The sequence below is a fragment of the Lynx canadensis genome, chromosome E2 (genome assembly GCF_007474595.2).
Source record: "Lynx canadensis isolate LIC74 chromosome E2, mLynCan4.pri.v2, whole genome shotgun sequence".
NCBI lineage: Eukaryota > Metazoa > Chordata > Mammalia > Carnivora > Felidae > Lynx > Lynx canadensis.
In genome coordinates this window covers 19,441,714-19,456,632 of record NC_044317.1, presented here as the reverse complement: position 1 = coordinate 19,456,632, position 14,919 = coordinate 19,441,714, and the positions used below count along the sequence as shown (strand labels likewise).

The 14,919-nt window shown below is 44.5% G+C and overlaps 1 protein-coding gene across 1 annotated transcript in view; it reads right to left on the bottom strand.

Annotated features, from left to right (window-relative positions):
* Positions 1 to 14,504, bottom strand: part of CMTM4 (CKLF like MARVEL transmembrane domain containing 4) — a 63,884-nt gene extending 49,380 nt beyond the window's left edge. The window contains exon 1 of the mRNA XM_030298776.1: positions 14,319 to 14,504. Within this exon, the coding sequence (XP_030154636.1) occupies positions 14,319 to 14,504 (186 nt within the window). The remainder of the gene's footprint in view (positions 1 to 14,318) is intronic.
* Positions 14,505 to 14,919: the final 415 nt, after the last annotated feature.

The window sequence follows — 14,919 nt, the reverse complement described above, 5'->3', positions numbered from 1 at the left end:
TCAGCATGAAGGATAATGGCTAACATTCACCAGGTGCTTCTCTCGGCCAAGCTCCACGCTAGGCACTTTCCATTCAACCTCACACCAACCCTTATGGCAGCAAGTAATCCTCCTACCTGCAGTCCTTGCCATTCTGGCTTGACTCAGGCCCCTAAAGACCAGGCTGAGGATTAAAGGGCATGGCCCTGAGTGTAGGGGATCAAGATCTACTTCTGTGAAGGAAAGTGACCAAGGAAAACCAAGAAAACAACAGGGAAATCCAGGGTGGGGTGCAGGAGGCCATAAGAGACGCTCTTCCAGCAAGCCAACAGCAGAGCTGGAGGAGCAGAGGACACAGAGAGAAAGGGACAAATGAAACTTGGGGGGGGGGGGGGGGGCGGCGCTGATATGCATCAGTTGTATAAAAATCTAGCTCACACGGGCCCCGCCCCAGATATTCCCCATCTCAGAACAAATTGTGAAAGATTTTGAAATGGACCAAAAGGGTTACTGAGTATCTTCAACGGAAGAATGGGCCTTGTTAGAACATAACTTTCCAAGTTATCTGATCCTATGGGATGTGTGCATTTTGTGGCCTTGGAGATATTCTGCAACTCTGTTAACTTGTATGTAACTGATACGCAACCATATGCAACACAAATGATTCTTGTCTGTAGACAGGCAAATTTAGTAGAGAGACAAGTGATTCCCCTCAAAGCTACAGTAGCATCTATTCGAAATCATTTCATGGTGTGTGTGTGTGTGTGTGTGTGTGTGTGTGTGTGTGTGTATGGATGTGCACGTGTGCGAACATGCACACACATGGTCTTTGTGTGCAAACTCCTTGAATTTTCCTTTGAACAGGTTGTAATACCTTACTGGTTCCCTCATTAATTAATAAAAATCTTTTATATTTGTATAAGAATCGTGATTTTATCTTTAAAAATTATCTTATAATACCCATAAACAAGCTAAAGTCCAAACAGATGCCAATATTCTATGGCAGGTGTGCTACGAAGGGAAAAAAAGGTTCCAGAAATCAGTAATTCTTCCAACACCAAATACTTTGAGGTGCTGGCTCAAGCAAACAGGAGATAATCAAGCCTCAATTTTTATCTCTCTACACCCCCTCCACCAGCAAACATGGTCTCCAGCTTCCTCACGACTTGCATTAGCTCTGATCTCAGAAATTCTTAAATTTCAGTGGTAACCCAAGGAGCTCAAAGAGAAGGGCTGAGGGGCTCCCCTTTCTAATGAAACCAACACCTCTCCAGACTCTGACAGATGTGACCCATTCATTGTGGAAGAATCGGGAGCCAGAGGGGCTCTGCAGGCTAGCAGACCTACCAGGACCAGGAGCAGTGCTGGCAGAAGGAAAACAGAAATGGACTGAGTCTCTGCAGGATGGGGAAGACGACTGACGATGGAACAAAGCTCATAAACTGCCTAATGGTCATAGAAACACACACGCAAGGGGCGGGGGGCAGTGTTCCCGGTGTGGTCTCTGAAGGTTGGCTGCATAGCTCTGTACCTACTAGCAGTGGGGACCGTGAGCAAATTAGTGATATCAAAAAGCCTGTTTCCTCATCTGTAAAACACCTGCCTCACAGGATTGCCCTGAGCGGTAAATGAGAGAACACACATAAAACACTTAGCAGTCTGACACACAATCAGTGTTCAGTGAATGTTAGCTTCAACAGTTTTTTGACTGAGAGATGAATATAATGTAAAATAAAAAACAGGGACTATAATAAAACATAATTGTGGGGCGCCTGGGTGGCCCAGTCGGTTAAGCGTCTGACTTCGGCTCAGGTTGTGATCTCACGGTTGGTGAGTTCGAGCCCCGTGTCGGGGTCTGTGCTGACAGCTCAGAGCCTGGAGCCTGCTTTGGATTCTGTGTCTCCCTCTCTCTGTGCCCCTCCCCAACTTGCACTCTGTCTCTGTCTCTCTCTCTCTCTCTCTCTCTGTCTCTCTCTCTCTGTCTCTCTCGAAAATAAATAAAACATTAAAAAAAATTTAAACATAATTGCCACCTATAATTCCCACTTGTCACATTCTTCCCACTCCCATTGCCAAAAGACCACCTGCGTCTTCATTTCTCACCTGAATTACTCAAGGTCTCCTATGGCGCAGGGACCTTCTCAAAGCCATTCCTCACCCGCTTTAACTGAGCGACAGCCAAGAGAAATATGGGAACCACGGAAGTGAGTTTACATTTTCTAATAGACAGATTTTTAAGTAAAAAGAAACAGAATTATTTTAGTAGTGTATTTATCCCATTATGTCCAAAGTAGTATTTCAACACGCAATATAAAAAATTGAGATATTTTACATTCTTTCTTTTCTTATTACAGCTTTAAAATCCAGCATGTGTTTTATACTTACGTACATCTCAATCTGTACTGGCCACATTTCAAGTTGCCAGGAGCCTCAGCACCAACCATTACCCATCTCTTTCAGAAAATTTAAATTCATTGGCCTAACAAATCAGGGCCTTTCCAACAGGGTCCTCCTCATCCCTCTCTGTGCCCTCCTCCCCTTCCATACTTTTGCCTGGGCTTAACCCTCTTCCTTATCCACTCCCAGCACCTGGTATATTCCTCTCCCACAGGACACACCACACCTTTATGTCAGCCACTGGCTACTCAACACTCAGCATGTAAAGTGCTCGTTTCCCACAAAGGCTTCTTTGCCAACCTGTCCTCTCTGAGATCCCCTGGCTCTGGGGATAAGAACAATTTGAGTGCTTTTCCATCGCATACCAAACCCTCACTCCCCAAGTGGACTGTGAGCCCAGTGGAGGCAAAAGGATTCTTATCCTGTTTATGTATAACAGTAGCTGGCCCAGCCGAGGCATTCAAATATATATAAAGTATAGGTTTTTTGTGGTTTTTTTTTTTAAAGGGGAAGACTACATTAAACATTTTACATTTAGCTACTGATCTTGATCTAACTCTACAGTCATTCAGCCAACTCTTAATCTCAAAGCATACACATGTACAAGGTTTGGACCAAAAATGGTTGAAAGAAAGCAGGCAAGCTAAAGAAGCAACTACCACTGGGAGAGTCATTGTTCCTGGGGTTTGGGTTGGTTTTTTTTGTTTTTTGTTTTTTATTGGCACAAAAATCTTTTAGACTTAAATTGTTTTTCATAGCTGCACTGGAATAAATGGGAAACCACAAAAATGAAGCCTTCCACAGTGCCAGTCATCAAATTGTAGTGGTAAGAAAGGAGCCATCCAAAACTATCCACATCTGATTGAACTCTAAACATTTTAAATGTTTATTAACCCATATAATTCCCAAATTTAACCAATCATTTGAAACGCTCATAGACAAAATTCTGGACTTCAGTATTTCCTACAGCCCCCTCCAGCCTCAAGAAGATAAAAGCCTCCCTTCTCGGGGCCCCATGGAACTGCTGTTCTTTTATTTTAATCAGAGAGCTTTATAAAGACAACCACTTAGGACCCTCAGCCTCAGTCCTAGTTGCAACTTTTTCTTTACACGTACATGTTTGAGTGCGTGCTCCAAGGGCTCCCAAAGAGCTGGCTCGGTGGACCCTGAGCAACCCTCTCTCTCAACATGTTGATCAGGAAGCAGACAACTTCGTTAATAATTAGAGAATCCCTAGTTTTCATCTTACACTTTCCTAAGCAAAAAGCTTGGCAGGGCCTCTTATGGTTTCCCCTTCTCTTACAAAAATCTGCCTTCTAAGCAAATGCTTCTGTTTCCTAGTAGCAGTAGATACCCTTTTAAAACTCACAGTTAAAAAAAGCAAAAAGAATTACAGCGGTATTTTGTTTCCATACTTTCTTCCTAATATTTTCCACTTAGAACTGAGTCCAGAAGTTTACTGGTAAATACACCAATACAGGTTATTTTCCCTTATGGATCCCATATTGTCAAATAATCTGACCTTATAAACTACACTGAGCAATATTCCATTATTTTTCTTTTATTAAACAGTTATGTATACTCAACTGGTTGATCAGGGCCTTACTATGCGCTAGGCACTGTTATAGACCGTGGGGATAGAAGGAAACTTAACACACAACACCTCTGGTCTCACGGTCTAGTCAGGTGGTAAAAGCCATGAAGAAAAATTCAGCAGAAGAAGAGGAAAAAGAGTGGGGACAGGGGTGTCCTACTTTACACAGCATGGTCACGGAAGGTCTCTTTTAAACAGAACAGAAGAACAACAGTGCTGAAGAACACAGCCAAGTGATATTTTTGGGAGGGGGCAGGGAGCAGAGGGTGCAAGAATATATCTCAAATGCAAAGACTCTGAGGCAGGGGTATGATACTCAAATGTTAATCAAAGCTTCTGATCAACATAAAACAACCTGTACCATAAAATTCTCGTCAAAAAAGAAATTGGCCTGATTACTATTTAATGCAGTTATATTATTCTTTTTGAAATACAATTATACCTAGTCCCTCAGTCTCTCAATCCCCCATTTCTACATTAGTAAGTTCTAGGGCTCCCAGGGGACCTCACTCTGAAAACCAGTGACAGACCCCACTATCTAATGTGTGGAGACAAGACCACACAGGAGAGGCACAGAGGTGAACACTGGGCCCTCCTGTAAGTGAGAATTTTTCACATAAAAATCGTCCCCATCAAGTTAAACTGCTTACAAATAAAGCAAGATCTTCTCCCGAAGGAGGTGTTGCCTTCTAAATTCTGTATCCTTCCACTCATCTGTCCCTTCCTCAGCAGCTGCAGGCCTGCTCTCAGGCCTGGACCACTTTGAACGGAGCCTTTGAAAGTTTATGTTGGCTTTTTGCCACCACAAGAGATGCTGAGGCCATCCCCTTGTCTGGGGGTGCCTTATTCTCTTATTCTCTCCCGGTCTAGCTTTCCTCCTCCTGGGCTCTCTGAAGTCCCACCTCGCTAATGAATCCAAATTCCAGCTCATCTCACCCTGCTTTTTACTTCTCTTGCACACACAGCCTGTCCCCTGGGAGATACTCTTATTTTCCAAACAAAAATATCAGGACACATTGTCCGTATGTGGGTACTTGTTACGTACGTGAATCACTATAATGTCAATGCTTGGAATATTTCATAATTTAAAGTAAAATCATTAAGAAAAAAAAAAAACTTAGGACGTACTTACACATAGTCTGATGAGACAGCACAGGAAATTGGGACTGTCTGGGAAGGTTCAGGATCTGTGATCACAGTCACAGGCCTTTGACTACAGCTCTGTCCTCTAACAAACAACTTGATTTTCCAAAGAAATCTGACATCACCCTACAAAAGGATTTGAAGCTACTTCCAGCAATAAGGATAAGGAGGCAGTGACAGCAGCTGTGGGTTGAAGGCCAGAACGCTGGCGTTTCCAGGTTATTTCAACAGTGCACGGAGCTAGCAGGACCACCATACAAAATACCCAGCCCTGGCTGTCACACATCCCTCGACCCTTTATGCAGTGGACCACCAATGGTCCTGAGCTGTAGCTCAGGTATTTCCACAACTACCTCTAGACTGGAAATATGACTCTCTTGAGCACCCGAGTAGGCATCCGTTTTACCAGGAGGGGGAAATATCCTGAACCGGGCAGTGCACATACACCCCTGTCTTCCCTCCTCTAAGCATCCTTCTCAAGTGCCATGACCCGGAAAAGGCTCTTTCCACTTTCCAATTAAGAAAAAAAAAAGGTCCTCCAGGGCTGTCAAGGAAGAATTGATTTGGCCCCGTGACTCAGAAGGAGTCAGAAGGTCTTCCTGAGCTCACCAGTTCCCACTAGTAAGTACTTGTGGGTACGTGCACTGGAAACTGGAATAAACTATGACCTTCAGGCATATTGTAGAGACATGCTGACCAATTCCACAATTTTTTTAATGCTCAGAAATTTAATGATACTGCCTTTTGATCTAGTAAAAGCATTCCATGAAATTTAACAAAAAACAGTCACAAATCAAAAGAAGAGTGAAAGACTTTTACTGAAGCATTCTTCTTATTAGCAAAGAAAAAAAAGAAAAAAAAAAAAGGAAACCATCTTGTTGAGCCTTTGGAAAAGAGAAACTCCAAAGATCTTTTCATTTGATCTGTCATACTAAGATTTTTTTTTCCTCATTTCCTGTATGTTACAATTCTTCTAACGGAGATATAACGGACATATTATATTAGCTTCAGACGTACATGATTGAATATTTGTATAACTGGGAAATGATCACAATAACTCTACTTAATATGTGTCACTATACATAGCTACAAAATTTATTTTCTTGTGATGAGTCCTTTTAAGATCTACTCCCTTACAACTCTCAAATATGCAATATAGTACTAACTATGACCACCATGCTATAGCACTTTACAACCCCAAATAACGTATTAACTAATAAAATTAGGGTAGGAGCGCCTGGATGGCTCAGTCGGTTACACCTCCGACTTGAGCTCAGGTTCGAGCCCTGTGTCGGGCTCTGTTCTGACAGTTCAGAGCCTGCAGCCTGCTTCGAATTCTGTGTCTCCCTCTCTCTCTGCCTCTCCCCTGCTCATGCTCTGTCTCTCTCTCTCAAGGAATAAACATTAAAAAAAGTTTGTTTAATTAGGGTAAATTACTTGCAAATGAAAGAAATGTTACCTTTAGCAAATAAATTAAACAGATAAATTAAGTGCCTGCAATCTTGCAGAATGCTTGCTTTTTTTTTTTACAGGAAAATGTATTGAAAACATTTTCAAACTTTAAGCTTCTTCAAGAGGTCTATATTGTCTAAATCATTCTCCCTAAGGCCCTCCAAATTACAAAGTAAGCAAAAGGTTAAAGGTTATGGTCAGTATATTTGCTTTCAGGCTAATGTATGTTAAGATAGAGCTAACAACAGGTAACATTTTAATAATTTTTTAATAGAAGATATTTGCATGCGGCATACAATTCAAAAAGTACAAAAAGTCATACACTAAATCTAAGTCTCCCTTCCACCTGGCCCTCCACCACTCAGTTTCCCAGCTTGTATCATTTCAGGGATATTCTATAGTGCCCACAGGTTTGTAACACTTTGTATGTGAGACACTTTGCTCAGGATTTTGTATGGGAGGCTCATCAGTGCAAGCAATACTATCATCAGCCCCAATTTATAAGTGAAGAGACCTGCTTGTGGCATGAAGTGAACTAGTAACTGGCCAAAAGTCTCATACTCCCAGAACCCATCCCCATCTTCCTACTCCCCAACACAACAAAGGTGACCTGATGTTATGTTGTTCCCTCTTCCCTGAACACTCTCCCACCAACCTTCACCATCCCTTTGCCTGGATAACTTGACTTTCCATATACATTTCAGAATCAGGGGCACCTGGCTGGCTCAGTCAGTAGAGCATGCTACTTTTGATTTGGGAGTTGTGGGTTTGAGCCCCATAATGGATGTAGAGGTTACTTAAAAAAATAAAATCCTTGGGGCACCTAGGCGGCTCCGTTGGTTAAGCGTCCCACTCTTGATTTCAGCTCAGGTCATGATTTCCCAGTCTGCGAGTTCAAGCCCCATGTCAAGCTCTGCTCTGCTTGGGATTCGCTCTCTTCATCTTTCTCTGCCCCTCCCCTGCTCATGCACACTATCAAAATAAATAAATAAGCATTTTTTTAATTTAAAAAAATAAAATCCTTAATACACTTTAGAATCATTTGTCTCTGTCTTAAGAAACTTTGCAGGGGGGCGCCTGGGTGGCTCGGTCAGTTAAGCGTCCGACTTCGGCTCAGGTCATGATCTTGAGGTCCGTGAGCTCGAGCCCCGCGTCGGGCTCTGTGCTGACCGCTCAGAGCCTGCAGCCTGTTTCCGATTCTGTGTCTCCCTCTCTCTCTCTGCCCCTCCCCTGTTCATGCTCTGTCTCTCTCTGTCTCAAAAATAAATAAACGTTAAAAAAAAATTTTTTTTAATAAAAAAAATAATAAATAAAAATAAAAAACTTTGCAGGGATTTTAGGACGGTGTTAAACACAATCAATTTGTAGACAATTAATATTATAACTATACTGAGTCTTCCAATTCATGAACATGGTATGTCAATCCACTTAGGTTGTCTTTAATTTTTCTTCAGTGTTTTGTAATTTTCAGCATGCAGATCCATCCTCTGCATATTTTGTTAGATTTATACTAAGTATTCCATTCCTTTCAGAGCTACTGTAACTGATAGGATTTTTTGGTTTCGTTTTTTCCTGTTTCCAATGATGTATTGCTTTTATTGCTAGGATACAGAAATACTGATTTTTTGTGTGTGTTGACCTTGTATTTTACAACTGTGCTAACACATTTATTAGTTCTAGGAGCTTTTTCTAGAGATTCCCATGAGATTATCTGCATAGACAATCATGCCATCTGCAAATAGGGACAGTTGTTCTCTCTTTCCAATCTGTATGCCTTCCATTTATTTTTCTTGCACTGGCTAGCACTTCCAGTACGATGTTGAGTATCAGTGGTGAGAGTAGAGATTGTTGCTTCGTTCCCCTTAGGGGGAAAGCGTTCATTTTCACCACTAAGTACGTTAGCTGTACATTTTTGGTAGATGCCCTTTTTTGGGCTGAAGAAGTTCCCTTCTCTTCCTAGTTTGCTGGCAGCATTTATCATGAATGAATGTTGAATTCTGTGAAATGTTTTTTCTGCAGGCAATGACATAATCATGTGGGGTTTTTTTTAGTCAGCTGTTCATATGGTGGGTTACATCTATTGATTTTGGAAAACTGAACCAGTCTTTTACACCTGAGATAAATCACAATTGGTTGCGGTGTACTATTCTTTTTACATAATACCGCTGGATTTGATTTCCTGGTATTTTTTTGAGGATTTTTGTGCCCCTGTTCATGAGAACAATTGGTCTGTAGTATTCTTTTCTTGAACTGTCTTTGTTGGTTTTGTAAAAATGGATGTGTACTATACAGTTTTCTGAGGTCTGGGATGATAATTTTACTACTTCTAACATCATCAAAGAGTGGTATTAACTTTGCTTTTCTGTTAGAATTAATTTTAAGTCTTTGAGCAGGAAGACAATTCCCAAAGATAACAATAATTCCCTAAGTGAAAATAAGACCATTTTACAAAGAGCCACTTTAAGGTAGATCTGAGAATCCAATGCAGTGAAACCTATTACTTCACCTACATGCCCTGTCACATCCCCCACAGAGCAGGAATGGTGAGGAGCTTTGCCCTACTGGCTGGAGATAAGAAACTGACAAGGTTTCCATCAAATAAAAGATATGTTATTACCCAACCCTGAAATGCAAATACACACATTTGCCTTTGAGTTACCTAAGAAAGCGCCTCTTAACCTCTTAGTTCTTACAATTCCTAAAATGCTCAGTCATTTCTACCCACATTATACTACTGAGAAAGCCAAGACAAGGATACGGTTAAGAGATTTCACGTTCAGCAGAGCTAAAATTTGAATTTAAACACCTTCTATCACCCAACTTGTTACAAAAAGTCCTAAACACAGGCAATGCAATGTCAGAAGGTCAATCAGGTATGAGAGGGGCTGAAGAAAAGGATCTGAGGCAAAAGAGTTTCTGGGGAGGTCTTTTTTTTTTTTTTTTTTTAATGTTTCATTCATTTTTTTTGAGAGAGAGAGAGAGAAACAGAGACAGAATAAGCAAGCAGGTGAGGGACGGAGAGGGAGGGAGACACAGAATCCGAAGAAGGCTCCTGAGCTTTCAGCACAGAGCCCAGCATGGGACTCGAACTCACCAACCGTGAGATCGTGACCCGAGCCGAAGTTGGACGTTTAACCCACTGAGCCACCCAGGTGCCCCAACACATAACCATTTTTTCTGTAACTTTTTATTATGAAAAATTTTTAACACTTGCACAAGTAGAAAGAATAGTGTAAGGAACTCCTAGATACCACCCAGGTGCCCCCAGAGAGGTCTTTTTAGAACTGAAATGCTGAATCTCCTCTTGGCACTTTTGAGAAGCCCCATCTCCTCATTGAGGTGAGTGGACAGGTCTGTTGGGTGAGGGGCAGGCTACCACAGACTAGCTGCACACCTCCACAATGGCCAATGAGAAACTGAAATCCTTTTAAGTCTCACTTAAGTATCTAAGAGTCACCCAAATCATCACCAGGCTAGCCAAAGACCAGAGAAGTGTCCTTGGAATCAAAGTCGCCCTCTCTGTGGCACTCAAAATGATGTGTTCAGGAGGCAGTAAAGAGCACACTGCCAATCAGACTGCTTGGGTTCAAACCCCAGCACTACTACCCACTAGCCGTGTGACCTTGAAGAAGTCACAACCTGTGTGCCTCGGTTTCCTCATCCATAAAATGGGGGTAGCAACAAGAGTGTAAGCTCTCACTAAATGATGCCTGCTGTTGTTTTTATTCAGAAAGTCTTGGCCAATCCAAGACCGGTCCTCTTCTACACTGCCCTAGATCATGGTGTATATGCCAATATGCCCTTCCCCAACCACCACCACTCCCCTCTTGCACCAACCCAAGAGCAAAACTCTGCTTTCAATCAAGCTGATGGAAAAAAGCAAAAGACCTAAATGAACTATTTCATTAAATGATGTCTAGGAGCTAAAAACCAATAAGCACTCACAGGATCCACATTCACAAGAAGGAAGAAAGCATTTAAATCAAGAGTTTAAACCAACTCTTCTCCCACAAAAAGTACATTTTATTGTTTTATATAACCACATGAGACATTCTCCCCAACTAAGGGATAGGTAGAAGTTCCATTTTAAAAATTTTAATCTATGGAAATACACTGATTAATTTTCATATTTTAGATTAGTTTTGCTATCAAAAGAATTCCATTTAAAATATCAACTTAAGGGGCGCCTGGGTGGCGCAGTCGGTTAAGCGTCCGACTTCAGCCAGGTCACGATCTCGCGCTCCGTGAGTTCGAGCCCCGCGTCGGGCTCTGGGCTGATGGCTCGGAGCCTGGAGCCTGTTTCCGATTCTGTGTCTCCCTCTCTCTCTGCCCCTCCCCCGTTCATGCTCTGTCTCTCTCTGTCCCAAAAATAAATAAACGTTGAAAAAAAATAAAAATAAAAATAAAATAAAATAAAATATCAACTTAACTTTTAAATCACTAGGAAGCAAACTGTCTTTAATTCAAATATATAATTGTAATTTGGGGGTGACAATTTCACCAAGTTTCTTGAAAGCCAGGAAATATTAATTGGCAACAATGATAGCTATCTTTTATTGCACACTAACTAAGCGCCTAACACACAAGGTGCTAAATTCTACATGTCACCTCATTCTCTTAATCCTTTCAGGAGGTACAAGCTCGTTTTACAGAAAAACCTCAGCCTTGAGGTTCACTATTAATGGTTCTGATAAAGAACTGATTGCTAGCACCTGTGTGAGGCTTTAACACTAAAATGATATAGAAAGGTAAGTCTGAAACTTGAATGTGCACGTGAATCACTGGGGGAATCCTGTTAAACTTCAAATTATGATTCAGAAGGTCTAGGGTAAGCCCTCCGATTCTGCATTTTTTTCTTTTTTTTTTTTTTAAGTTAATTTATCTATTTTGAGAGAGAGAAAGTGCAAGAGTGTGAGGGAGGGTTAGAGAGAGAGGGGGACAGAGAGCATCCCAAGCAGGCTCTGCACTGTCAGCACAGAGCTCAATGTGGGGCTTGAAGTCACAAGCCAATAGATCATGACCTGAACCAAAATCGAAAGTCGGACGCTTAACCGACTGAGCTTCCAGGCACCCCGATTCTGCGTTTCTAACACGCTCTCTGATGCTGACAATGCCGCTGTTCTGGGGACCACACCCAAAGTAGGGAGGATGGCTACAGGTTGCAATAGGCCACAAACCACAAAAAAATGTCCATTAAACACTAAAATGAAAAACAGTCAAATTTTTCTCAAAAACAGTAAGTTAACCATAATATAAACTCTAATATAAGAATTATAACATCCAGGGGCGCCTGGGTGGCTCAGTTGGTTAAATGTCTGACTTCAGCTCAGGTCATGATCTCGAGGTTTGTGGGTTTGAGCCCCGTGTCAGGCTCTGCGCTGACAGCTCAGAGCCTGGAACCTGCTTCGGATTCTGTGTCTCCCTCTCTCTCTGCCCCTCCCCTTCTCACGCTCTGTCTCTCAAAAATAAGTGAGATTAAAAAAAAAAAATTGTAACATCCATATTTGTAGTGGGATTTTGAGCTTTGTAACATCTTAAAAATATCTTCATAATGACTTCTTGTTTAAATCTATAGTTCAATTTCCTGGAGCTTTGAGGGGGGCTTTTCTCCCCTAAAAACCCTGACTTATATCAGGGCTGAGAAGCCACGTACATGGAAGACTGTTTCAAGTTGCCATAACCTCCAAGCAGGTCCCTTTTTTCACTCACCCATCCTCTTGCTGTTTAAATCCAATACATTAGACAAATGGCAGAGTTAGGTGAGATTTTAGGGGCTGGGACCCCAAATTTTTCCAGATGAAAAGTAAATTTCTACAACAAAACAGGACCTTACCACAAGGCAGTAACAAATACCACTGGCTTCCATTTCTGGCTTTAGGTGACCAAGTTCCGGCAATGAGATGGCAATTAGCATTTTATACAACTACTGATTTTCATTCTTTTACCAGATCCTTGGAGTGGCAAGTTCTATTTACTTTCAAAAGTCCACAGAATAAACAAAGCAAGGTACTTCACAAGGCCCTATTTTCCACCTGGGTCCAAGTTCACCGTGATCTTTTTTACTCATTTCTGATTATCTGTGCTATACTCAAACATTGGCTAGCTGCCTTTTAAAAGGCAGTTAGACACTACCACCAGCCCTCTCCCTCCCCCACTCTCTTTGCTAGCACCAGTGCCTAACAACAGAACCAACACATCTCTGAGGACATTCCAGCTTACCAGATAAGGTCAGTTTAAAATTCTAGATAGGGAGGGGCGCCTGGGTGGCGCAGTCGGTTAAGCGTCCGACTTCAGCCTGGTCACGATCTCACGGTCCGTGAGTTCGAGCCCCGCGTCAGGCTCTGGGCTGATGGCTCGGAGCCTGGAGCCTGTTTCTGATTCTGTGTCTCCCTCTCTCTCTGCCCCTCGCCCGTTCATGCTCTGTCTCTCTCTGTCCCAAAAATAAATAAACTTTGAAAAAAAAAAATTAAAAAAAAAATAATAAAATAAAATTCTAGATAGGGATAACCCATTCCATTTGTCTTTCCTTAGAGCCCTTCAAAAATATCCCCTGGCAATCAGCAGAACAAGCCTTTCACCAGAGAGAAAATAGTCTATGATTCTGCAATTTACAAACACTGAGACCTTTATTTAAAGGGTGTCCACATTTTATATTACTCCCAAGGGACGCTTATCTATGGACTCAAGTAAGCACCAGCCCAATGCTTGGAAGAAACAAAATGTACATACACTGGGGCTCCATGCAAATGGCTTCTCGGGCTAGAAGGCTATAAAGTTTTGCTGCCGGGCCTCAGAGGAAGGCCTACCTGTGACAGGGTATAATATTGGGACACAGTTTTCTTCTGAATTTGGAGCATGCCCTGTCCACAAGAGAGCCAGGCAACTGCCCAGAGAGGCTTGTTACAAAAACCATGAAAGAGGGGCAGAGGTGCCAGGCCACTGCCCTGTATACCCTGGAAGCTGAAAACAATTCTGAGAAATGATCTCTACTATCGACAAGTCCGACAGAAAGTTGTCTCTGTTGCCTCCAAAACTGGCTGTCCTCCTCGAATGATTTAACTCTGGGTACCAATTGGGCAATGCCAGCCACCGTGCTGGGGCGGAGGATTCAGGGATGCTGGTTCTGTCTTCTAGGTTAAGTAGGCGGATTCAAACCTCTGCGGTATAAACTGGAGACTTTGGGGGTTAGATCTGGGCACCCCCACTGCATCTAGGCTACATGCTTCCATTCAACAAACATTTACTGAGCCTCTGCCCTAAGCCCGGCACTCTGCTAGGTGCGGAGGAGGAAGCCAAGCCACAGTCCCCAGAAGTGGAAGCAGACACAGAGAAGGGCCTTCAGGGGAGGTGTAGGTTGTGCGGGCCCCGAAAACCTGCCACAAATTGCTGTGATCAGTAGTTAATCGGGGGTCAGCATGACCTTCGCGCCGGGCTCCGCGGACCACCAAGCCCAATAATGAAAAAGGCTCCCGACAGCGAAGGCGGGAGTGGACAGGTAGGCCCGGGGGCAGGTGTTCAGGTAGGAGGCGCACGGCTGAGGCTGCAAGTCTGGAGAGGGCAGGGTCCCCAAGGAAGGTGGAAGGGCAGCCCAGGACCCCGCGAGGAAGAAGGGGGTGCGAGGAACTGGGGTCTGGCCCCGGGAAGCGGGTGCGCGGCGGCGGCCGGCCGGGCCTGAGCCCCCGAAGCGAGAGAGGGGAGGGAAGACTCCCGGCTAGGCCGCCAGCCCGCACCTGGGGCCCCGCCCGGCACCTACCACTTGGGCGACCTTGAGACAGCCGAGCGCTCCGCGCAGGTAGTCGGGGTCGCAGCGCAGGCCGGCCAGCCCGCGGCGCTGGCTCACCGGCTCGGTGGTGGGCTGGTACGGGCTGCTGGCGCCCGAAATCATGGAGGTGCTCGAGGCCTCGCCCTCGAAGCCGTCCAGCTCCTCGCCGCTCCGCATGCTGCCGCCCGGCCCGGGCCGCCTCGCGCGGCCGGCCCCCGGCGCCCGGAGCTGGCCGGCTCAGCGGGGCCGCCGCATCGCCGCCGCCGCCGCCGGACTGACCGCCCGCGGCCCGCCCCGCCGCCGCCTCCTCCTCCTCCTCTGAGCCCGCCGCCCGGCTGCAGCCGCGACTCGGTCAGCTTGGGATCGGCTCCCGCCGCCTCGGCAGCGGAAAGGGAGGGAGGCGGGAGCAGGAGGAGAGAGAAGGAGGCGGGAGCCGGCGGAGCGGGCCGGGAGGGGGCGGAGCGAGTGCCCACCCGCCAGCCGCTCGGCGGCGCTCCGCGGCTAGGGCGAGACGGAGGCGGCCGCCCGCGCCTAGGGGCCTCGGGAGGCGGGGCCTCGGGGCGGGGCGGGACGCCGTCTCCTCGGACCCCGC